This window comes from Epinephelus fuscoguttatus, linkage group LG14 (genome assembly GCF_011397635.1).
Source record: "Epinephelus fuscoguttatus linkage group LG14, E.fuscoguttatus.final_Chr_v1".
NCBI classification, from domain to species: Eukaryota; Metazoa; Chordata; class Actinopteri; order Perciformes; family Serranidae; genus Epinephelus; species Epinephelus fuscoguttatus.
The window spans coordinates 9,324,467-9,348,363 of record NC_064765.1 but is presented as its reverse complement, the minus strand read 5'-3'; the positions used below and the strand labels follow the sequence as shown (position 1 = coordinate 9,348,363).

Genomic DNA, 23,897 nt, shown 5'->3' with positions numbered 1-23,897 from the left:
TTCTGAGCAGAAAATTGGTTAAAATGAACCAGAAAACAGCTCAGTTTGCTTTGTAACGCAGCAGTATCACTCTGAATTACATGAGATCTGTAGTAAATGTTCTCACACATGCACATATTTTAAAATGTGTCGAACCCTGTTGAATTATTTACGCCTTGCATCTTCGCTGCAGAGTGAAAAACAACAGCAGAGATGCAGAAATCTTCCAGGGGACGGACTCACACTAAATTAAACACCACCTCGTTTTGTTTTTTTTTCCTTTCACTGTTTTTTTTTTTCTCACAGGGCTCCAAACGGATCCTGAGGTCCCATGAGATTGTGCTGCCACCCAGTGGGTCTGTGGAGACCGATCTGGCTCTCACCTTCTCACTGCAGGTAACAAGAATAAAATCACCATGCTGCTGTTTGGATAAAAATAAACATCGTAGGTTGTCACATGAATAGTTTATGAATAGTTTTTGGGATCATATTTGCTGTTTGTTTTTTCTTGTTGAAGTGAGATCATTGTGTGGGCTGAGCTTTATGACACTTGTTGCCATGGCGACTTAGATTAGATGATGCATGATGATCAATGAGATCTGAAGCTCTGTTTTGTGTATCTGAAATACTGTGTGGTGGTGCATCTCTCTGTGTTTGTGGGGTGTTAAATCATCAAAAGATAAAACAGGAAAATATACTCTCTCTCTCATATACATGATTATATATTATATTTATGTTATTCTCAAGAAATCCCATGAAAAGACCGACACCAACAGTGTGTTTACAGTGTGTTGGATTACATTCATACATGTAATTAAACTAGTTAACCTTCTTTTCGTAGTAGCTTTCGTTAGTTTACAGTGTTGGGCAGTAGCGTCACTACAAGTAGCGACGTTACTTAACTACATTTCTCAGTAGCGTGCTGGTGATGTCACTACTTTCTGAGTCAAATAACTTTTCAGTAGCAAAGTTGACTGAGTAGCGCACTAGCATCCACCAAAGCAACAGGAAAACTCTGAAGTGCAAGGTCTGAATAAGTAGTAATGTAATGTGACTGATGCCAGCGCCACACAGAGTGAGGCATGTAGATGAGGGAAGCACGTCCATATGCTATCACATACAAATCCTTAAGTTTCCTCTGCGTGCTGCTTCGCTATTGGCTTTTCTTGGCAAGGCCTGTCCTACTCTGCCTCTGATTGGCAGGAATTGGCAGGGAAGGTAGTTCCTAAAACAGCTGGATGCTGTAGTTTTATTAAAGACGTATTTTCTTCATCATTTTTTGGTTATTTCTGATAAAGAATTCCTGTATTTGCGTCTTTGTTTGAGCTCTTCTCACTGGAGGCGTCTCAATTTGAAAAAAGGTGACATCACATAATTATCTGCATTTAGAGTAAAACATTATGAATGACATGGGTTTTTACAGCTCTGTGGCGGTGATAGTCATGGCTGCAGGCATTATGTTTTCGAATTGCTCGTCTGTCTGTTCATCCGATTCTTGTGAACATGAGTTTTTAAATTTGGCACAAATGTTCACTTAGACTTATGGAGTTCCTAAAGGGACATGGCCATTACATACGACCATTCACTATTTACCTTCATTAAATCAGCCAGAAACAACCAGGCTGCTGCAGTGTATAACCATTCAGACCTACACACACAGCAGACAGGTTGGTTTTATTTGATATTCTGCTGATAATATATGATGATAAATTCTGATCTGACTGGCTGAGTGAGTATTTGATAATCATCACACCTGTTGATCCAGGCTATATTCACCTTCACCAAGCTTTTTGCATGTTGCGTTGCTGCAGGAGGTGTGCACAGAGACTCAAAATATCTCATGGGAGAACGCAAAAGTTTCGACTCAAAAACTGATTAGAATTTGGCAGTTGAAGGTCAAACAGTCTTCTCACAAGTCTGAAACAACACCAACATGAGGACGATAAAAACACAAAGGGGAACACAGCTTTTTATGCCTCCGCAGCAGCGGCAGCTACAGTATGGCTGGGGGGTTCATGTTTAAGGTTGTCCTTTTGTCCTTTTCTCGTGAATGCCATACCTCAAGAACACCTCGAGGAAATTTGCCACAAACGTCCATCAGGACTCCAGACTGAGCAGATTAGATTTTAGAGGTCAAAGGTCTAAAAGTTGAAGGTCACTGTGACCTCACATCTGTCGCATTCTCTTGAACGTGATATCTCAGGAACACTTTGAGAGAATTTCTTTACCTCAGGAAGACATTCATTTAAACTTAAGGGTTAACTGATTAGATGTTGGGGGTCAGAGGTCACTGTGACCTCACAAAACATGCTTTGGCCATAACTCAAGCATTCATATGCTAACTATGATAACATTTCAAACAAATGTCCTCACTTTGACATCATAATGTTCTGCAAAAATACTTTTCTGGCCATTACTTAACGTCATATCTCAGGAACAGAAGGGGATGCATTTGTACTTAATTAGTGACACTCGCTAATTAAGTGACTGACTGTTTAGATCTTCTGTGCTGTCACGGGGAAGATGTGTGTGAAGCATCCATGTTTTCACAGACATAGATGTAAACTGTGAGTGCAACTTGACTGGTGTGCAGAGGCATAAAACTGCGAGGCGGTAATTCTAGGTTTCTGATGTTGTCAGATCACTGTCAGTCGAATAAGATCAGAAATCACACCCACACAGATGGGAAGACGCAGATTAGCTCAGCTATTGAGTGACATAATTAATAGCTCATATCTTACTATAATTACTCCTTATTTAGTCATGAATATTTAACATATTCGAGAAATACTTGCAGAGTTTTCAGGGGCTTTAAACATATATGAAGCTGCTGCTTTTGGTCTTTTTATGGGATTTGTCCACATGATAAAAACATGGTTTATCACTGACCTGACTCTTAAAGCTACCTGTTACACTCTGAGTGAGTCACTTGTCCTTCTCTCTGTCTCTCCTTTTCAGTACCCTCACTTCTTAAAACGAGAAGGAAACAAGCTGCAGATCATGCTGCAAAGGCGGAAGAGATACAAGAACCGAACTATCCTGGGCTACAAGACGCTCGCAGTGGGATCTATCGATATGGCCGAGGTACATTATCACCGCGCTGCATTCGTGTTCCTGTTGTAAGATCTAATGGTGGGTAATATCACCTGTGTATGTAGAGGATAATAAGGTGGCAGATCACTTCTGTAGCACTTTGTGTCTTGAAGTCTGAGGGCAGGCAGGAGCAGGGCGGTGCATCTGCTGTAACAGGCTGTTAGTGTCAGGACCAGTGTGAAAATGTAATGAGAAAATGGAGGATGTTGGAGCTGCAGGTTGACATTTAGTGGAAGGCCCAGTCCTCCTCATCTTCACCCAGGGATTGGCAGTGCCCTTTTGTACTATAACTCCCGGCTCTTTAAAAAGCTGTCTTAAATAAGTCCTTTTGCCCTTTGATTAGCTGGAAACTAACACTGTTACCTTTATTTAAGATGAGGTTTTTGGCCTTTTTGCCTTTATTGATAGTACAGATGGAGACAGACAGGAGAAAGGGAGCAGACATGAAGCAGAGGGCCCCTGGCTGGAATCAAACCAGGGCCACTGCAGCAAGGATTCAGTCTTAGTACATAGGGTGCACGCTCTACCAGTTAGCTACTGGGCCATGTTAACAAAACCCACTGTCTCTTAACGACCCTCTGAGCTGTTTCCACCAGTGTTTGTGACTGAACTTGGATGTTTTTCTCTGACACATCACAATGTTTCCCAGCAGGGTCGAAGCCACAGAACCTGGGTGTTTTTTGCAACACACAACACATTGCAGCGTTTCCACCGGTGTTTGTGCCACCAAACCTGGTTGTTTTTAACATTATATTGTGTGTTTCCAATAATATTTTTGGCCCTGAACCTGGGTGTTTTTAGCAACACATCGCAACGTTTCCACCAGTGTTTGTGGCACCAAACAAGACGATGTTTCCCAGCAGGGCTGGAGCCACAGGACCTGGGTGTTTTTAGCGACAGATCACCAGTGTTTGTGGCACTGATCCTGGGTGTTTTTCTCCGACACATTGCTACGTTTCCAAGCAGGGCTGGAGCTGTTGAACCTTGGTGTTTGTAGCGACACATCATAACTTGTCCACCAGTATATGTGCCATTGAACCTGGGTGTTTATAGTGACACATCATAGCGTTTCCCAGCAGCATTTGAGCCACTGAACTTGGGTGTTTTTAGTCAAACATTGTGGTGTTTCTCGCAGTATTTTTAGAACCAAACCTGGGTGTTTTTGGAGACACATTGTGGCATTTCTCTGTGACATTTGAGCCACCGAACCCAGGTGTTTGTAGCAACACAAGACAACATTTCCCAGGACTGAAGCCACTGAACCTGGGTGTTTGTTGTGACAGATCACTGTGTTTCCACCAGTGTTTGTGGCTCTAAACCTGGGTGTTTTTCTCTGACACATGACTACATTTCCCAGCAGGGCTGGAGCTATTGAACCTTGTTGTTTTTTAGCAACACATCACAACATGTCCACCAGTGTTTGTGCCATTGAACCTGGGTGTTTGTAGCGACACATCATAGCGTGTCCCAGCGACATTTGAGCCACCTAACCTGGGTGTTTTTAGTGAAACATTTTGGTGTTTCTCCCAGCATTTTTAGAACCAAACCTAGGTGTTTTTGGAAACACATTGTGGCATTTCTCAGTGGCGTTTGAATCACCAAACCTGGGTGTATTTCACCAACCCGTCCCTGCTTTCCTAGTTCTTGCATTGTGCCACCAAATGTGGGTGTTTTAAGCCAAAACATGACCTGTTCCTAACCATTACCAAGTGTTTTTTGTGCCTAAACCTAACCACACATTAACCTCAGCATTGTTGAGAAACAAATGTCTACGCTATGAAACAAATGTGATGTATCCGTGGTTTGCAGAAACATTCAATGAAAAGATTTCTTTCTGGTGATTGCACTGACTGCTTTTATCTTTGAAAGACTTTTTTTCACAGCACAAACCTGCTTATCCTTAAGGTGATGATGAAATATTCAGAAAAATAACTCAGGCTATCTCGCCCCTTTTTTTTTGAAAACTTGTTTTTTGTGTTTTAAGCAAACCAAGAACACATGAGAATCAGAATCTTCCTCCAGATGAATATTATCCAGTGCAGATGATGCTGATAAACTGAGGAGTTCCCACGTGGCTCACAAAGCTCAGCGGAGCTTATTAAGGTCACATCTCAGCAGCTGAGAGAAGAAAAGAAAGCAATTCGGCGCCTGTGAGAAATAAATAAATAAAGCAGAAACAGAGCGTTATTTTACCACAAGAAAGAAATAGTTCTCGCTTTTTCAACTCAGGGATACAAAGAGGCTCTAACACAACATAGCACACACATGATACAGTGTAAACAGCTACAGGCTGACATGGTCTCACCGGACTGCAGCAGAACAGAGGGAGTCGTCCAGATTTGGGGCGGTGCTGTCCTGAAGTGACCTTGGTTTGAGACGAGGGTGTGAATCTCTGCAGTGTAAATTATGTCCACAGTGAATAGCTCCATCTCTCACTCAGTGAAAACTACTGAGGTGCTGTTGAGCAGCTGCTGAAAACAGTTGGTGGTTAAGATGAGCAGCTCTCAGGTGTGAATGTGTGGGTTTGTAGAGATAAGGTAACAGAAAGAGCCTCCATGCTGAAACAAAACTGAATAACAAAAAATAGATAATTCATATAGCTCAATATCACAAGTTTTACTCACTTAGCACAGGGCAGCCTCTGTCCTCAAACCCTCATTTCGGAAAAAAAAATATAAACCAAATGTCTGGACTTTCGAGGTGTGTTCCCAGGATACCTGGGAGTGCTTAGGACTATCCCAATCCACAATTCAACCAGTCCACAAGAGGCCTAAAGCGGACTTTCTGCAGACTTCCAGAGAGTCAGTTTGGGGTGCAGACTTCAGCAGACTTCACTAATTTTATTGCCCACAATTTATTGCAATATGGACATGATTTGGTAGGGTTTTTTTTTCAATTGCCCACAAAAAAACAAAACTTACGTATATGTAAAACAGTTAGTGTAGCCCATTAAAACAATACCTGAATCATGTAAGCCAGAAATAATATTCAGCAACATCATGATACAGAAATATGTTGAAATACAGGCCGTAGAGGGGAATCAAAATACATTTTATTACTGCAACCCTACAGGCTGGACAGTGTAATGCCAAATAAATAGACTAGAAAAGTGGCTGAATAAAGCTGAATAAAATAAGTTAAAGATCAAGTTAAGTGTATATGAGATTCAGAACTTTCAGTAAAGCACTACTTTCTGCTGTGTAAAGATAAAGTGGAGTAATGGCGTCTTGACAGGAGACTTTTCAGAGTTTGAGATGAAAATGTGCATTGATTGGCTGGGTTGGGTAGGGCTTGGGCTATGTAGAAAAAAAAAAGTTCAAATTTTTAATAAATAATATTAAAAAGAGAGCACTCGATGAGCACCTCGGCTCCGTGCTGGGCTCCCTGTTCTTCCTCCTGGCCGGAGCAGGGAGCTTCTCTGGCAGGAATCCACCAAGCTGGTGGATCTCCACTTTCTGCTGGTGACGCGCCTGGCTTGCACTGCCACACAGCTGGTGTGTCTCAAGTGTTAGAAACCGAAGTGCTTTTTGTAGGGGGTCGGCTTGGTTGGGCCTGGGCTCAGTAATTTATGTGATGATCTTGGACGGACTGAGTTCGGGCTTGGTTTGGGTTGTCATTTATTCAGCCCATTGAGAACTCTAGTGTGCATCCTACTGGCTAGCTAATCGCTGCCACTCTGCGTCGTGCTTATACGGCACTTTTACACTGGTTACTGCTGATATTAGGATGTCCTTGTCATCTAGGAAGCACAGCGCCTACACTCCAGTGCTCCCCCACGGTAAACACTGTTAGCTCTGTCAGCACTGTTCTTGCTGTTTCCCCTGTTAGCAACTAGCAACTGGATCAGTTACCTCCATGTTGAGAGCCCTGTGTGGGCAATCTGAATCATCTTTTTTCTGTTTTTTTCTAGTTTTCTGCCTTGGTGCCTTGAATTACATTAAATTTCCATCTCCAAACGAAACATGGTATCTCTGAGCCTGCAATGCATTATGGTATATAATATTAACTGCAGGTGGAGAACTTGATATCTCTACATTTTGTATGTAAAAAGGTCAGAAAACATACAACAGCAATTATTTGAACTGTGTTAATGTGGGTGTTTCTCTTATTTGACAAATTTGGGATTTAAAAAGTCAAGTAATGTGATTATTGTGCTTGGATCAGTCAGTCTTACTGAAGATTCCTCTCATGTCCTCCCCTCCCTCATGTTCTGCCTCTGCCCTCCTTTCCTTCAGGTGATGCAGCACCCGACGGAGGGAGGCCAGGTTCTTCCTCTCTGCAGCAACCAGAAAGACATGCTGGGGAAGGTGGCCGAGATCTGGATCTTCTCTCTGTCCAGTCAGCCAATAGACCACGAGGAGGCGGCCCTGCAGGGAGGACAGAAGATCAAATGCTCCGGTACACTTTTCCTCTCGTTACCTCCGGTTATTCTGAGGTTAACACAGCTCAACGCCATCGTTATCACAGAATATGCTCCATGTGCTGAACGGAGCAGGGTCACAGGGTTCAGGGTGTTTTGTACTCATGCAGTGAATGATGAAACTCAGGTAGCATACAGATGTGTGTGTACTGTACATCATGTATATTTAGAGCCCGGCTGCATGTCAGATTTAAAAGGGTCGTTGAAATATGTATGAGGCATCTCCTTCACTCCTGCCTTTAATCTCACTGCTCGTCCTCTGCTCCAGATAACTACTCAGAGGAGGAGTACGAGAGCTTCTCCTCAGAGCAGGAGGCCAGTGATGACGCCGTGCAAGGACAGGTGAGTCAGCCTGGGAGTCATTGAGGCAAATCAGTTTACCTCATCTTGGTCATCTAAACCGATGTATTTGAACTCTTCTTCATTGCATCTTGTTTTTTCAGGATCTGGAAGATGATGAGTACGATGTGAGGAAGCCAAAGAAGCAGAGGAGGTCGATTGTGAGGACCCCCTCCATCACCAGAGTAAGAGACGAGGCCAGACTAAAATATAAAGAACAATACAAGGAAGTGTTTAGATTGAGCATCCCTACCTACAGGGACACACACCTTTGACCACGACACCATCCGTGCAGTGGACACACAGTGTTCTCTAGTTACTAGTATGGCACAAACTAAGGTTGTGGCATAACCATAATTTTAAGCTTTTCATACAATACTGCTATAAAAACTGATACTTGGGTCTTGAGTCTCCCAGCTAGGCTAGCTTTGGCTTCCAAATCCAAAAAAGGAAACGTCCTGGAGGAAAATAGAGGATTTAATAGGGTGTGGACAGATTAATTTGCTTTCACCACCAGCGCTGCAAAGTTACCAAATCATCATAAGGAGCCCACTGCAGAGGAGCCACCTGGTGATAAAACATATTAATGACTGCTCATTTAGACCTGTAAGTAATGATGTTAGGCTAAATTTGGACTTAATAGGCTGTGTTACCGTCATATATTGGTCAAAAACAGCTCCTTTGACAGTAAAGGTTGCCGACCCCTGCTGTAGCTGGAGGCTTTATGTTATGGGGTTGTCTGTCCCATTCTGGTGAACAAGATATTTCAAGAACACTGCGAGGAAAGTCCTTCAAATTTGGCACAAACGTCCACCTGGACTCAACACTGAACTTAATAGATTTTAGTGGTCATAGGTCAAAAGTCATTGTGAATTTGCAGCCATCTCGTTATCATAAACGCAATACCTCAGGAACGCCTTGACGGAATTCCTTCAAATTTGGCACAAACGTCCACTTGGACTCAAGAATGAACTGGTGGTCAAAGGTCAAAGGTAGGCTGGCCAAACGTCCTCTTTTGCCTGGACATGTCCACTTTTCACGTCCTGTCTGGGGCGTCCAGGGTTTTTTTATAAACTGATGATAATGTCCGGTTTTTCATTTGTGTGTGTGTGTGTGTGTGTGTGTGTGTGTGTGTGTGTGTTAGAGTTAGAGTGCGGCACGGGCCGCGTATTTCTGTCAGAACCCGAACCGAGCCCGACATTATTTAATTAGGCTACTAAAGCACTGAGTTTGTGTCACACAGTTGTTATGGTTACAGGCTATTTAACAGGCTGGGCGTGCACCGTGGGTGCTCAGCGGAGAGGGAGACCTCCGTGTTTGAGACGGGAGCGGGAGGCGGGAGGTCCAACGCTTCCAGCGAGAGGAGAGGGAGAAATAAAACAAAATAAGATAAAATAGGAAAAACCTGTCTCCCTCTTTAATTTTATTTTCAGCGTTTAAACAAGGCGGATGCGGGCGCTGGTCCGAGACTTCCAGCGAGGGGAGAGGTAGAAACAAACAACCAGTGTGTGTCTGTGTGTGCTATGTTCAGGTGTTGTCACGTAAATAACAGTGCCCAAGCAATAAACAGGACAGACAATAGGATTTTATTTATTTTTACACTACATTTTCACTGAAAGCTGACTGAATCCGACCCGAGCCTGAATACAATTTATAGCTACATTTTTGACCAAACCCGGCCCGACCCGTCGGGTACCATCGGGCTCAGGTCGCCACACTCTAGTGTGTGTATGTGTCCCCTATTGGGGCCTATCTGAATTTCTGTCTTTGAGAGATATTATTTTGTAATATAACTGAATTTTCTATCCATGCATATAAATTTTAAATATATTAAAATGATAAGGCATCTTTGAGTAAACTGCGAGTATCATTTAAGTAGGCTTTAAGTAGAATGTCCTCTTTTTTGGAAATCAAATTATGGTCACCCTAGTCGAAGGTCAGTGTGACCTCACATAACATGTTTTTGGCCATAACTCAAGAATTTCTACGCTAATTATGACAAAATTTCACACAAATGTCTAAGAGAATAAAATGATGAAGTGATGACATTTTATATCCAAAAGGTCAAAGGTCAACTTCACTGTGACGTCATAATGTTCTGCATAAAACATTTTTCTGGCCATTACTCTACATCATATCTCAGGAAGAGTTGTGGAAACGTTGATCAGATACTGAACTGGTGACACTGATCTTGAAACTGTGCTGACTGTAAAGATCTTCCGTGCTGCCGGGTTGAAGATGTGTGAAGCATCCATGTTTTAGAATTTCTTCGCAACAACATCCATATTTGAAGGATTTGTTACTATCATAAGTCTGTACAGACATGGATGTAAACTTTTACTTGACTGAGCGGTGGAGGCAACCAACCATGAGGCGCTAATTTTAGTTTTTTTAAAAGCTTTGGTGCTTTTAAGACTGCCTAATGTATAATTATTGGAGACTGCATCATCTCACATAGTATTAAAAGAGTATCAAAATATTGATACTTATTACAACCTTATTTCTTGGCCAGAGACAGCTACCTCTTTGAGTCTTTGCTGGTGACCTCACAGTGACAACATGCTCTTAAGAAATAGTTCCACACATACTGTAACCCTTTATAAAACCACAATATGCGAAATGCGGGTAGGTGGATTTTGTTGTGGACAGAACCAGGTTTCCTGCCTTCTCCTGATTTTGGTCTTTTTGCTGAACTGAGCTAATCGGCTGCTTGTACACAGATATGAAAGTGGTATCGATCTCCAAGTGTGATTCTCAGCAAGAAAATAAATGAGCACATTTCTCAGAAATGTTGTGTCTTATATCCAAACACATTAAAGTTTGTTGTGGTTCAAAACTTGAATCAGTTCCATTAGTAAAGTATGAAAAGTGTATTTTAAAATGCACAGTGACAGCTTTGCATTTTAACCTTTATTCAACAGTTAAACGGCAGACTGTTAGGGCAGCTCTCTGTATGTGTTGTAAAGTCATAAAGGTGATGGTGAACAGGACTCTTTTGACCTTTATCTCTTTACCTCAGACATAGTGGGCAATTTGTTCTCTGTAGAAACACTTTAGAGAGCTTTGTATTTGTTTAAAGCTGAAGAATACAGTTAATTCATGCTGCACTTGAATGTGCCTCTAAAATAAACACCATTTATTCCCAATTATTACACCTCATTTTGTTCATGTTGCAGGTGATTAATTTACAGATGGTCGAGTCTTATTAAACACCTTTCATTGAGCTCTAATGAGACCGTTTGAATGTGTTTTTACTTGTGGGTGATTTGGTTTTGTAAAGCTCAGTGAGCAGAAGCAGCAGATGAAAGCCTCTGAAAGCAGATGAAGCATGATGTTGCTTGATTATTGATTTACATGAGCACACGCAGCGAAATCGATACCCGGCCAACTCTGCAAATGCATCTACTGCCGGTAAAATGACTAAAATGGAGCGCTGGGCAGCTGTAGCTGTTCTCTCTGTATTGGATTGCTGAGAGCGCCGTAGTAAATCATAACTAGGTCACAGACTGACTTGTGGTTGTTCTCCTGTGTTATAGCAGCAGAACTTTAAGCAGCGAGTCGTGGCTCTACTGAAGCGCTTCAGAGTTTCAGACGAGGTGAGTGTTGCTGTCTCTAGGAGTTTTCTCTCATGCATTCACTGTAAAGCTTCTAAAGATGTAACGTGTGTGTTTGTGTGTGTGAAGGTGCTGGACTCGGAGCAGGACCCCGCAGAGCCGCCCCCTGAAGTGGAGGAGGAGGACCTGGACTTGGACAGTGTGGAGTTTGAGAACCCGAGTGACAGCGGCCCTGAGCTAGATGACGACGACAGCGTCCTCAGCACACCAAAACCTAAACTCAAGTCAGTGTTTCTCAGCAGCTATAAGTGTGTGTGTACTTGTGAAACACTTGGCTTATATTGGGTGCTGCAGGCCTACATCCGCCAATCATATAACAGTGCAGCAGGAAGAGTGCATCTACTCAGGGACGAGAAGCTTCTGCTTGTGACAGTGCGAGATGTAAACATTAATGGCGTCCTCCTCGGCTGAGCTGTAACATTAGCTAGCTCAGTGATGAGTGTTAAGCTAGCAATAGATGCACGCTTTCCTTTGCACGGTGATACGGTTTGCAGGTGTAGTTTGGTAGAGAGAAAATAGTTCCTACATGAAACTGCTCACAACAAGGTCTATGGATTATCTTGAGTAACCAGGTCATGATTTCTGGAAAGAGACATTGCTGTTGAGTTTTTCAAATGTATTTTTTTGGCGCTCTGAGCACCACAAGCTGAGTGCCATCTAGTTCCATTATATTAGAGAGAAGGCAGACATCTCTACAGCTGATATCTCCAACACTCTGCAACTCACACCAAAACAATCTAGACTGATAAACAGCACTACAGGTAAGAGGAACAATATGCATTTTTGATTTTGCAGTGAACTGTCCCTTTAAGAAAACATACCCATGTTCTCAAATGCTTGTTAAATCCTGCAGCACAGACGGAGCCTGAAATAACCAGAGGCTGCTTGACTATAAATGTTAGCCTTGTTATTGAAGCTGTATAAGGCAAATATTTTGTGCTAATATTCTCCGTTGAGGACATTTTAATGTCACTGCTTTAAATAACTTCAATTGCATATTCAGGGTTTCCTCTAGGTTTTATGTCTTTGCACTGCAGGGTAGGAAACTCTGTGAAGCAACTTTTAGATAATGAGACACTTTGTTAAAGGGCCAGTGTGTAATATTTGGCATGGTTTATTGTCAATCTGAATCTGAATCTGAATCTTCTACCCATTAATATGTTTATACAAGTGTATGATCACTATAAAATAAAATTTGTTTGGTTTTCGTAGCCTTATAGCTATACTTTGATATATATATATATATATATATATAGCAAGGGCCTTGCTTTAGAGAGATTGCCATCTTGTGCCGCCATGTATGTACGGCAGACCGAGCGGACAATTCAGCCAGCCAGAGAACGCGTTTCGCATGTATAAATGAACCAACGAAGACAGCGGAAGGAAGGAAGAAGGAGGAGGAAACAGCAGAGAGTGTTAGTAGTTCGTCGATAGAGAGTAGTGAAAAGTTTTTTAGTTATAAAGTTTGCGAATGGACCACACTTACCACGCAACAGGAGAGAATGAACCCGAACCGTCATCTGCGAGGAAAAGAAGACGCAACTTCACTCCTGGTGATGCACTCTCTGCGGCGCTTTTCCTCCTGATGATATATCTCCCCAACGATGGCAGCAGTGAATCCCATTCTGTGCATTCAGCCTCTCTTCTCGCTCACTCAGCATCAAACACATGGAGTTCCTCATCTGTATGCTCCAGCTCAAACAGGCATGGCTCTGGGTCTGTGTCCGCTACAAGAAACTCTTCAAAATCGCGTTCAAAGTCGTCCATTGCAGCTACTATAGTCCGGAGATATTGCTAGGCTAAATAAACAGCTGAGCTCTGTTTACCGGCTACGCTGTCAGTCAGTGTGCGGGCTGGAGATTGAGCAGAGAGGGGAGGGGGGTCCCCACTCTGTATGGTAAACGAGTGTGTGTGAAGTTATGAAGTGTGTCTGTTACGCTAGAAGAGTCAGAGTTTGGGACGGAGTCTTTTACCCCCTGGAGTGTTACCAGAGTTTCTGGAGTGCTCAAATAAACTTGCCTTTTTCCTGAACGTTCCTCTGGTCTCCTGCTCGTGAGGGATTCATTACAGTATCGTAACATGGCTTAGATTTCTAAATAAACATACAACTCGTCGCTAGATAGACCTACTCCTGAAAAACTTGTGCGCAAGGCTTTTTGTCCCTACGAGGCCACCGTCATTTACCTGACAAGAGGGGTGAGCGAGTGAGCCCTGCAATCTAGAATTTGGCCACTGATGTCACTATTTTCAACCCATTTTACACACTGGCCCTTTAAAACATGAAGTTAAAGGAGCTCTTCAACAGTTTAGGGTTGCATTTAAATATACGATAAAGAATGATCAAAATCAAAGCAGCAGAGGGTGAGATATCCTGACTTTGAGTCATCAGTGTGGATCAAATGCCATTAAAGGGACATGTTGCCAGTTTTCAACCAGCTTTATATCATAACAGTGTGGGTAGTTTGTGTGAATGAACGATGGTAAACTTCCTTCCATGTTATCAGCGCCCAGATCTCACTACTCATCTCTCAGCTCAAATCGAAAGAGAGGGGCGTTTCTTTCTCTCAAACTCAGATCAAACTATAAAACTAGGCAGCACTGAAACCAGGATTCTGCTCCTGCATTGTATGTTTCTCACCTCAAATGTCTTCAGAAACATATTTTAGTGCCTTGATTGGCTGTAATATAAGACTTTGTGTGCACCATACTGTTTCCTGTGGTGTAAAAGCGGAAGACGAGGAGATCGATCAGTAAAACTAAGCAGTGCTGATCAAATATGACCCAAGATCCTGTTACTGTGCCGGCTATTTTTCACCAAAAATGTTTTCAGTAACATATTTCAGCTCTCTGTTAAACTGTAGTTTGCAGTTTTAGTATGTTGTTGCGTACGTCTTTAATTTCTTGGTGTAGTGAAACTAGGAGATCAAGTTTTTGGTTTATGCTGGCCAGCAGACTGACCTCAGTTTCGATGGTTCTGAGGTCGTTTGTGTCCGTTGAAAAGCTCTTTGGTTTTTTTACCCTTTGCGGGGGTTTTCTGAGTTCAGGTCCTGTTTCATGTTGTTTTGCTGACGGTAATAGTGGTCGATGAATGCCTCGAGGTCCGTTAAATCCTCCTCTGTAAGGTTATTTCACTTCGGACTGGTTGAAGAAGGTGTGCTGGGGTTGTGATCAGACCAGAAGTGTAGTTTTATTCCTTTTTCGTTCGTCTTTTTGTTGGTGTGTATCTCAGCAGTAGGGCCCCGCCATGTTGAATCTCGCCTCGATGTCCTGACTCTCACAATATTCACACTCACACTGCCACCAGTCCTCCTTACTGTTTAACTGTAGTTCGAGATTGTTTGTTGTTAGCTAGCCGCCATATTGTTTCTTGTGTCAATACAGACAAGCTAGCATTACGTCACCCACCAGCAGGAGCATTTATTTGTCCGGTGCGAATCAAAGCAGCAGAGGCTGAGATATCCTGACCTTTAGTCTGTAGTGGGTCAACCTGACATGTTCTAAATATTGAGACGGACATATGTCCTGCACCCCCCCTGAAATCTACGTCTATGATTTTGAGACTAAGTGATTTGTGTTCTTGTGTTTCAGGCCATATTTCGAGGGTCTCTCCCTCTCCAGCTCTCAAACTGAGATCGGCAGCATCCACAGCAGCCGGAGCCACCGGGAGCCTCCGAGCCCGGTGAGACACTACGACAGCACAGTGACTAACACAATGTTTAAAACACTCCTACATAACTTCATGCAGTTTTCCTTTTCTTTGAACATGGAGCCTTTTTGTGCTTCTTTGTGTCCCTGATCACATGCCCACTTCAGCCCCCGGCTTCATCTGTATTTACTTAGATAAACTGGGTTACTAACACCACGGTGAAACAGCTGGAGGCTGACCAGCGTAACCACTGAGCTGCACTGAATGCCAATGAGCAGATCTGCTAGAGCAGAAAGGCATCAATTATCCAGCTGGAGGGCATCTTTAACTGCAGCGCAGAAGAGTCAGACTCAGATTTTCCCAACAGTTCACAGGTTATAACGTGATCACCGGTTTGTTTGTGAAACCGTAGGACTTCTGGAACCAAGACTCCATCACAAGATGATGAAGGAAACAATGCTTTACTTTGTGTGAAACAAAAGTTCTGGGGTTTATTATTCTTCTCATCATCTCATTCCAGATCGACCCAGATAAAACAAAGTGTGCTGGGGCCAAATTTCCAGATGATGGTGTGTCTGATAACATCTCCTTTGTGAGTATCAACTCCTCAAGCTGCCTGAGATCAATAGGCTTTTTACTGTCAGTCAATATTGTGAGGAAAAATGTTAAAATAGGACTTTAAAAAATTGTCACGTACAGGAAGAGGAGACACATTTTACCTGTCAATGATGAAGTTTGCTGTCATAAACACCCAGACACAATTAAAGTAAATCATAATGGAAAACAACCAAAGTCTTCAGGGACAGTTGAGACATTAGAGGTGTGAAAAAGAGATGTTTAAAAACAAAAGAAAAACACGTCTGTCAGCTGTCAGCTGTCAGCTCTTAAACCCTGCTGCTGTTTTCCTCTCTGTGTGTTTCCCTCAGGAGCAGCCGGAGGCGGTGACTCCGACCACGGAGCTGGAGATGGACAACATGGACACATTTTTAGAGCGACTGCCACCGAGTGGCAAAATGACCAAGACTGAGTCCCTAATCATTTCATCCAACAGGTAGACAAATAGGAATAATCAATATGTGTCTGCAGGAGGGTTGTTTAAGGTCGACACCTGCAGAAAACATCATGACTGATCAATTGTGTCTTTTTAAAGGGGAAAAAATATGATTCAGTCTTATTATTCATACTGGTGTGTGTGTGTCTTTCTGTAATCATCACCCACAGACCAGGGTTTACACTTCCTGTTGTTGACCATTACATCACTGTGTCTGCCTGTGACGCTTCAGTCCTCCAGCTTCTTCTTCTGCTGTTTTTCAGGCAGGAACCGAAGTTGGCAGGGAGGCGAGGCAGGAGCACGTCACTGAAGGAGCGGCAGCCCAGCAGGCCACAAAATGAGAGGGCCAACAGCCTGGACAACGAGCGGTCCCTGGACACACGCTGCCACCTACAGGTAGGAGGAGAGCACTGCAGACCTGCTCAGAAGCTATTGTATACTTTTGTTAATACTTGACAGATCTTACCACAGCTGTGGAGTTGATACTATCAACATTAAATAGCACATTTGTAGACTCTTTACAAACCACAATGTCTTGAAGATTCATCTTAAAGCACTGTGAGGAGGAGAAGGAGAAACCTCTGACTCTGTCTTATGTACTAATGTGTGGATGTAGTGACAGTTTCAGCAAATATATAACAAAAAGTTATTTTCACAAAAGTTACCAACTGTAGCTATTAACTTGTAATAGATTTTCATACTGTTATATTGCTACTTTTACTCAAATAAAAGATCTAAGTTCTTCCACTGCTGCAACTCAGTCACTTTAAAGTTTTTATTCTGGAAGATTCACTGGAGGAGGATTTTATTAAACATATTTTCTGGTCTCTTAATCAAAGACATGGGTCCCAATTTTAACCCAATGGTTTCTTATTTTACCTGCACAGATCCCAAGAAAGACAGTTTATGACCAACTAAACCACATCCTGGTGTCTGATAACCAGCTCCCTGACAGCATCATCCTCATCAACACGTCAGACTGGCAGGGCCAGGTGAGCAAACTACATTCATTTGATTTAATTCTTGAATTTCAAAATGTTTTGGTAGAGCTGTAGATAGAATGACATATGTTATTCACCATTTCTAAAGAGTTACACAAACACGTTTCTTGTGCTTTAAACCTTTAAGCCTTGGGCAAATTGGTGCGATTTCTTTCAGAAACATGAGAAAAAAGGCAGTGAGCAACTTGGTAAGAAATGTCCCACAAATTGGAAAAAAAAATAGATTAGAAAGTTAGTTTAAAAAACAAAGGAAAAAACAAAAAGCAAAGTAAAAAAAAAACAACAACTATATGTATAATAATGATTACTGTTATTCCATTTTAGAATTATGTTACAGAATTATTATGATTTTTAAGCACTCTTTCCAGGTCACTTTTTTGTTAAATGTCTTTATTTTTTAATTTAATTTAATTTATTTTATTAATTTATTTCGATTTTTTTTTATCTTATTTTGTTTATTTTATTTATTTCATTTTATTTAATTTAATTTTTCACTAATTTTCTCCTTTTACTAATTTCTTGGTATTTTTTAGGTCAAGCCAGTTTGCTCAGGTTTTTAAGGGTTAATAATTCAACAATTAGACTTGCGACAGTGAGATGCACACTTTTCAGTTTTAGTTTCCGTCACTCATCTGTTTCTTCTTCTCCTCTGCTCTCAGTATCTTTCAGATATGCTGCAAAACCACCACCTCCCAGTGGTCTGCACCTGCACCACAGCCGACATCCAGGCTGCATTCAACACCATCGTCTCCCGCATACAGAGATTGTAAGTCGGCCTCTCACTCACTCACTCTGGTGCCATCTCATATTCACTTCAGAGCACATAGCTACAGAACGTTTGAGTCAATGGTGATTAATATAAAGAGTTTGAGAGATGGTATTGATCGTGGAAACTTTAAGCCATCTATTTGTTTTCTTTCCTAGTTGCAACTGTAACTCCCAGACGCCCATTCCCATAAAGATCGCCGTGGCCGGAGCGCAGCACTACCTCAGTGCTGTTCTGAGGCTCTTTGTGGACCACCTCTCCCATAAAACCCCTGACTGGCTCGGCTACATGAGGTTCCTCATCATCCCACTAGGTCAGTGACAGCCTGACCTTCATGTTAATCATGTTTTTTGTTTTTATTTAGACTATTTAAAGATGCTATTGTTCAAACATGGATATTGTCAGATTAAAATCTTGCAGAATTAAAATGATATAAGTTTAATGATTTAAAGAGGACTATGGAAAAGCATATTAGGTCCCCTTTAACACCTTTAAGGCTTTTTGTTGTCTTAAGTTTGTCTTTGATCTGTTCAGGTGCACATCCTGTCTCCAAATATCTCGGCACTATCGACTATCGTTACAACAGCTTGTTCCAAGACGCTGCCTGGAGGGACCTGTTTCACAAACCAGAGGCTCCTGTTGTTGGTGGGCTCTTGTGTCTTACTGTGTCAAAGTCTATCAGCAGATTGCCCCTTGAGATGAACCATCTCGTTGTGGAGGGGGTCCAACACAAAACATACATACAGCAGACATACATGGCTCTCATTTACTGACCCTCTGTCACATCAATGCCAATTTCTCTGTTAGTTTTGGGAACTAAAAATAAGATTGTTGAGTATGTTTACTGACACTTATTTTATAGTTTACAGAAGTTTCTAGAGAACATCTACATTCAGAAAGACTTGTCATTTTGGCTTCTAACTCACAGAATTTAGATTTGAAATTTAAAAAATGAACATGAGCATCCATGTTAGTGTTTCTGACTTTGCATTCAGGTATACAGTTGTTTGGAAATGAGTTAATGAATGACTGTGTCCTGCAGCCCAGGAGAGCCCAGACGTGGTGTCGAGGGTGACTCAGTACATGGTGGGAGCTAACGGAGCTCACCAGCTTCCCATCGCAGAGGCCATGCTCACCTACAAACAGAAGAGGTAGGTTTCCATCCCTGGTTTCACAGACCTGAGAACATTTCACACTGAGATGTGCAGAAGTGAGACTTTAAATGTTTTTGTGAGCTACTCTGAAAAAGTTTGAATTTATTTAAGTTTGGGGTTTCTTCTAACAAATGCTGCTAATGCAAAGCTTTCAGCTGTTTTTCAAAAGGGGGTTGAATTAATCTGTAAAACTCTATGAACAATCCACATGATACATGAGCTGGCTGTAATCTGTACAAAAACTGGACTAATTGCCCCTGATGTTTTACACGCTCGTTTTTATAGTTGTTAAACAAACTGGATAGCCTAGTGTATGTTAGTAAATGAGCTGTACAGGTGCTGGTAAGCAGATTTTAATGCCTTTGGCCTGAGCCAGGCTGTTACCCCATTTCCAGTCTTTATGCTAAGCTACGCTAATCAGCTGCTGGCTAGCCACACATTAGGCTCGTTCAAGATGAGCCAGGCCTGCGCAGATTCGATCACCAGCAATCACCGCACAATGCATGCTGGTTAAGTTTTGTGTCCAACTTCATCTCGACTTGCTCTGATGTCTTACAAAAGTGGACAGCGAAAATCTAGTGAGAACTTTTGCATCAGCCTACAGAACAACGTCATCTCTGGGACACTCTACTGTGCCAGGAGTGGAATATTCATCTTAAACCAGCTGCTGACAGCTCATATAATCTGGATTAATATGTGAAATAAAATGTACATACATGACAATTGTGGTTTTGTTTCCAGTTCAAATGTTTTCAACCCCCTTCTGAAAAACAAAATGGAGGCAAATGTGTCACTAATGTTGTGGAGTTTGTGTGTTTGTGTGGGAGTGGTGGTGTCTGTCTTCTAAACATCACTGTCCTTCCATCACTGTGTGTGTAAATAACATGTTTCTTTTATCTTTTTGTTGTATTTTTTCTTTTCTTTCTTTGAAGGAAAAAGAGCTTTCATTTTGATTTTGCAGTAAGGTATTGTGGTCGATTGAGTTTGTTTCTCACGTAGCCTGGTGATTCATGCGCTTTCTGTGTCTTGGAGCCATTTCCCCATGAACCCTCTCAGCCTCTGCTGGAGCTTGCCACTTTAACAGCTGCCGAAAATGTTATGTCTTTCTATTAACAGCTTCAGCCATAAACTTCAGATAAGATGTGTTATCCAGGCCACAGACACAGACACAGTGGGAGAATTCTTGAGCTAATTAAAGCTGCTCTGGGTCAAGTTTTTATTTGGCAGTAAACTTTTTATCAGCCAAGACATGAGAGATGCAATAAAGACGAGTGTTTTCTACCAAGACAGCAGCTTTGTCCTTTCTCTCCAAGGTTATAGGATATGGATCTTCTCATTTAACTCTCAGGACGAAAGCAAATAAGCAGATTTCCCAAAGAGTTTGTGATTTTGGTGTGAAGATTATTATTCCTGGCATTAATCAGAGAATTCCCGCAGCAAAGAAAGATAAGTCAGACGTCTCAGTTTCTCACAGATGTGACATCAGAGGACTGACTGAACAGTGAAATGTGCTGATAAAGTGGCAAGAGACCAAATAAAACCAGCTCTGTGTTCCCTCCTCTGGAGCTTTCTCTCTTGTTTCTCCCTCCCTGCTGTTTCCTCTCCATCATCTCCTCGTGCTTTTGGCCATCCATGTCTGTCTGTTATTTGTCCACGTAGAAGTAGGAACAAGTAAAATGACCACGTTGATGTGGGATTAACACTTTTTTCAACTGTGGTGTTCTTAGGGACTGTTGTAAAGTTATATTAATACCTCTAATGATAATTCAAATTTTATGTTTCGATGCTGGAGTCTTAAAACTAAAATATCTACGTTTATTTTATGGTCTGTTTTTTGGCAGGTGGAACTAACATTTGTTTTTCACATGAAATATTAAGTTAAAAAAAGCATTTTGTCACTGAGGAAGAGACACTTAAAATTTCCTGTGTTTGAACTGAGCTGAATTTCCCCCTGTAAATACTCCCAAAGTCTATACTGTAGTTCTTTGAAGGAAATTGTTATTAGTAAAGAAAATTATGGACCTGTGAAAGTTTTCGTTTGACATGGCTCAAGCTTATTATCAGTAGGTGCAGGTCCTTTTTTGTTATGTGCAGGTCAGGGACCCTCCAACAAGTAAAAACTACAAAAACTTTGTTCACAAAATGATTAAAATAAATAAAATAAATAGCTCATTGTACCAGAGGCAATGTGAAGCAACAGAGTAACCTTATGGGTGTTTCACATTAAGATAAATCAATTGAATCAGTGCATACTGTAGTTAAAACGATCCAGTTAATAATTAGTGCCAGTTAATATAGCCAATAGGCTTCCAAACCTTGCATAATGAACTGCATTATAACAAAACTCAATACAATCAGGCTTCCAACTCACCATCTGCGTCGACAATTTCCCGTCTCCAAAATGTTCATAAGCGTGGGTCAAAGTTTCTCTCGTCATGTCTGTGTTATAGCTGTTTTTATGCCTCTTTCAGGCCTCATTTTGTGCATACACAATGTTTATAAATGAGACCCCTGGTCCATTTGTTTTGGAAAGAAACAGACATCTGTAGATTACTTGGCTCCCAGTAGAAACCTCCCGAATAGTGAACACTAAAGGAATCTTAACCAGGAGAAGTTTCAGCTGGTTGCAATCTGCAAGCTCTCTTAAGGCAGATTTATACTTGTGCGTCAGCTCTATGACCTACACTGTAGTGAGCATTTATACCTGTGTGGTGGTGTGTTTGCGTCACTCTGCAGTTACACCTCCAAAACACTAGTAGGTGGCAGAGGTTTCTGTGAAGTGCTGTAAAGTTTAGTTGATTCAAAACACACATTAAACACACATTAAACATGGCTTAATAGAGACAGTTTCAAACACAAGTACACAAATCAGCTTCACTATAACTCGCAGACAAACACTTGTTTTTATCTGGACACATTTTCCCCACAAATACAATATGCTAACGTTTTTAGCACGAGCCTATGGCATTTTACATTGTATAAACTAGCCTAGCGTCTAGCGATCTTTTCCTCTACTCATATGAAGCCAGGGACAACAGCAACATTTACCAACGGTAACGTTACAAAATTCAGCTCCATTACAACTCACGAGGCTCACTGACAAAACAACTGTCCTATACTAAACACATTTTCCAAACAAATACAACTTGCTAACGTTATTATTCAATTCAATGCAATTCAATTCAAAGCACTTTATTTTTCTGTTAGGAACTTCGTCTGTGAAGAGCGACAGTGCATATTAGCACAAGCCTATGGCATTTTATATTGTATAAATTAGCCTAGCAGTAGAGCTGCCACGATCAGTCGACTAATCGACGACTAATCGACTATTAAAATATTAAAACTATTAAAGTACTATGAAAGTATCCCAAAATACTCTTACTGCAGCTTCTTAAGTTCAGATATTGGCAGCTTAACACACTCTCCCGTGACAGTGAACTAAAACCCTTCGGCGTGAGTACGAAACAAGACATTAGATGACGTAATTTTGGGGTTTGGGCGAGACAGACCGACATTTTTCAACATTTTAACACATTTTTCAATGAAATGATTAGTCGACTAATCAAAGAAATAATCGGCAGATTAGTCGACAATGAAAATAATCGTTAGTTGCAGCCCTACCTAGCAGCTAGCGGACTTTTCCTCTTCTCATATGAAGCCTAGGACAACAGCAGCATTTGGGAACAGCCCATTATTCCGACAACCCAATGGTCTGACGACATCCCATTGTTCTGACCATATTAAACTCATTGTTCCAAAGTCCCGCTGTTCCGAAATCATCATGATGCCCTGTGGTTAAGGTCTGGTTAGGTTTAGGCACAAAAACCACTTGGTTAGGGTCGGGAAAAGATCATGGTGTGGGTTAAAATGAAAAAGAAAGTGGCAATCACATATCGGAATAACAGGATGTCGGATTTTACATTGTATAAATTAGTGTAGCAATGAGTGGAGATTTCCTCTGCTCATGAAGCCAGGATAAATCACACACAAGACTTAAAATGCTATTTTTGTGGAGGCTTTATTGTCTTCACAATTTATTGTTTCTTATCTGTGAAATCAAAGTAAATAAAAGCTTTGTTTCCACTGAGGTAAATGGTTTCAGCTTACAGAAACAGACAGGAGGTCTCATAGATGACACTAAATCCCCCTAAATCTTACAGAGTGTTCCTTTAAAAAGAACAACAACAAATAAAAATCTGTTCTAAGAAGAGATTTAAAGAAGATACTGACTTTTCACAGCTGTGGTGTCCAATGACCCTTAAAACAAGGCCCCTCATATTATACATATATGCATGAGATAGTGTTAACATCATCTTATATTCTGTAATATGCAACAGCACAAACATTAACAAGATACTAATACCACTTACTCCCAACTAGAAACTAGTTTTGACTGAGGTGCAGAACTGTATTTGACCTGTATTTGTAAAGTGCATGTGTTATGTCCACAGTTTTACGTCCATCTACATGGATCGACGTGCATGTGCATCTCTATACTGATGACATCACACATTTAACCTAATAAATGGATCAGACAGAGGTCATGTGTTCTGTCATAATCCATCGCTGCAAGATGCCAGATGAACATTAATCACTCACATACCAGGCAGACATCTGGCTCTCCCTCTCTGGCTGCTCTGAGACTGATTACAGCAGAGATGTGTTGTGTTGGGAACAAAAACAAATCGTGGCCTTGATGTGCAAACTGTGACCTACTGTAGACTGTCTTCTCTCTCTCTCCCCTCCTCTGTAGTCTCTCTGTTTCTTCCCTGGGGGGGCGATGGCAGGTTTCTTCAAGGCAAGAGCAACAACCTTTCACATCATCAAACGTCTT

The 23,897-nt window shown here is 41.6% G+C and overlaps 1 protein-coding gene across 2 annotated transcripts in view; it reads left to right on the top strand.

Moving 5' to 3' along the window:
* pacs2 (phosphofurin acidic cluster sorting protein 2) overlaps nucleotides 1-23,897 on the top strand; it is a 95,534-nt gene that overhangs the window by 66,723 nt on the left and 4,914 nt on the right. Inside the window, exons 3-19 of one of the 2 annotated variants that reach the window (XM_049595505.1) lie at nucleotides 286-375; nucleotides 2,938-3,063; nucleotides 7,308-7,470; nucleotides 7,761-7,834; nucleotides 7,936-8,016; nucleotides 11,368-11,427; nucleotides 11,515-11,669; nucleotides 15,034-15,124; nucleotides 15,612-15,683; nucleotides 16,018-16,142; nucleotides 16,406-16,538; nucleotides 17,030-17,134; nucleotides 17,803-17,909; nucleotides 18,068-18,222; nucleotides 18,444-18,554; nucleotides 18,952-19,060; nucleotides 19,996-20,028. In XM_049595505.1, coding sequence (XP_049451462.1) covers nucleotides 286-375; nucleotides 2,938-3,063; nucleotides 7,308-7,470; nucleotides 7,761-7,834; nucleotides 7,936-8,016; nucleotides 11,368-11,427; nucleotides 11,515-11,669; nucleotides 15,034-15,124; nucleotides 15,612-15,683; nucleotides 16,018-16,142; nucleotides 16,406-16,538; nucleotides 17,030-17,134; nucleotides 17,803-17,909; nucleotides 18,068-18,222; nucleotides 18,444-18,554; nucleotides 18,952-19,060; nucleotides 19,996-20,028 — 1,790 coding nt within the window. The remainder of the gene's footprint in view (nucleotides 1-285; nucleotides 376-2,937; nucleotides 3,064-7,307; nucleotides 7,471-7,760; nucleotides 7,835-7,935; nucleotides 8,017-11,367; nucleotides 11,428-11,514; nucleotides 11,670-15,033; nucleotides 15,125-15,611; nucleotides 15,684-16,017; nucleotides 16,143-16,405; nucleotides 16,539-17,029; nucleotides 17,135-17,802; nucleotides 17,910-18,067; nucleotides 18,223-18,443; nucleotides 18,555-18,951; nucleotides 19,061-19,995; nucleotides 20,029-23,897) is intronic. The other variant, XM_049595506.1, reaches the window with a different exon arrangement.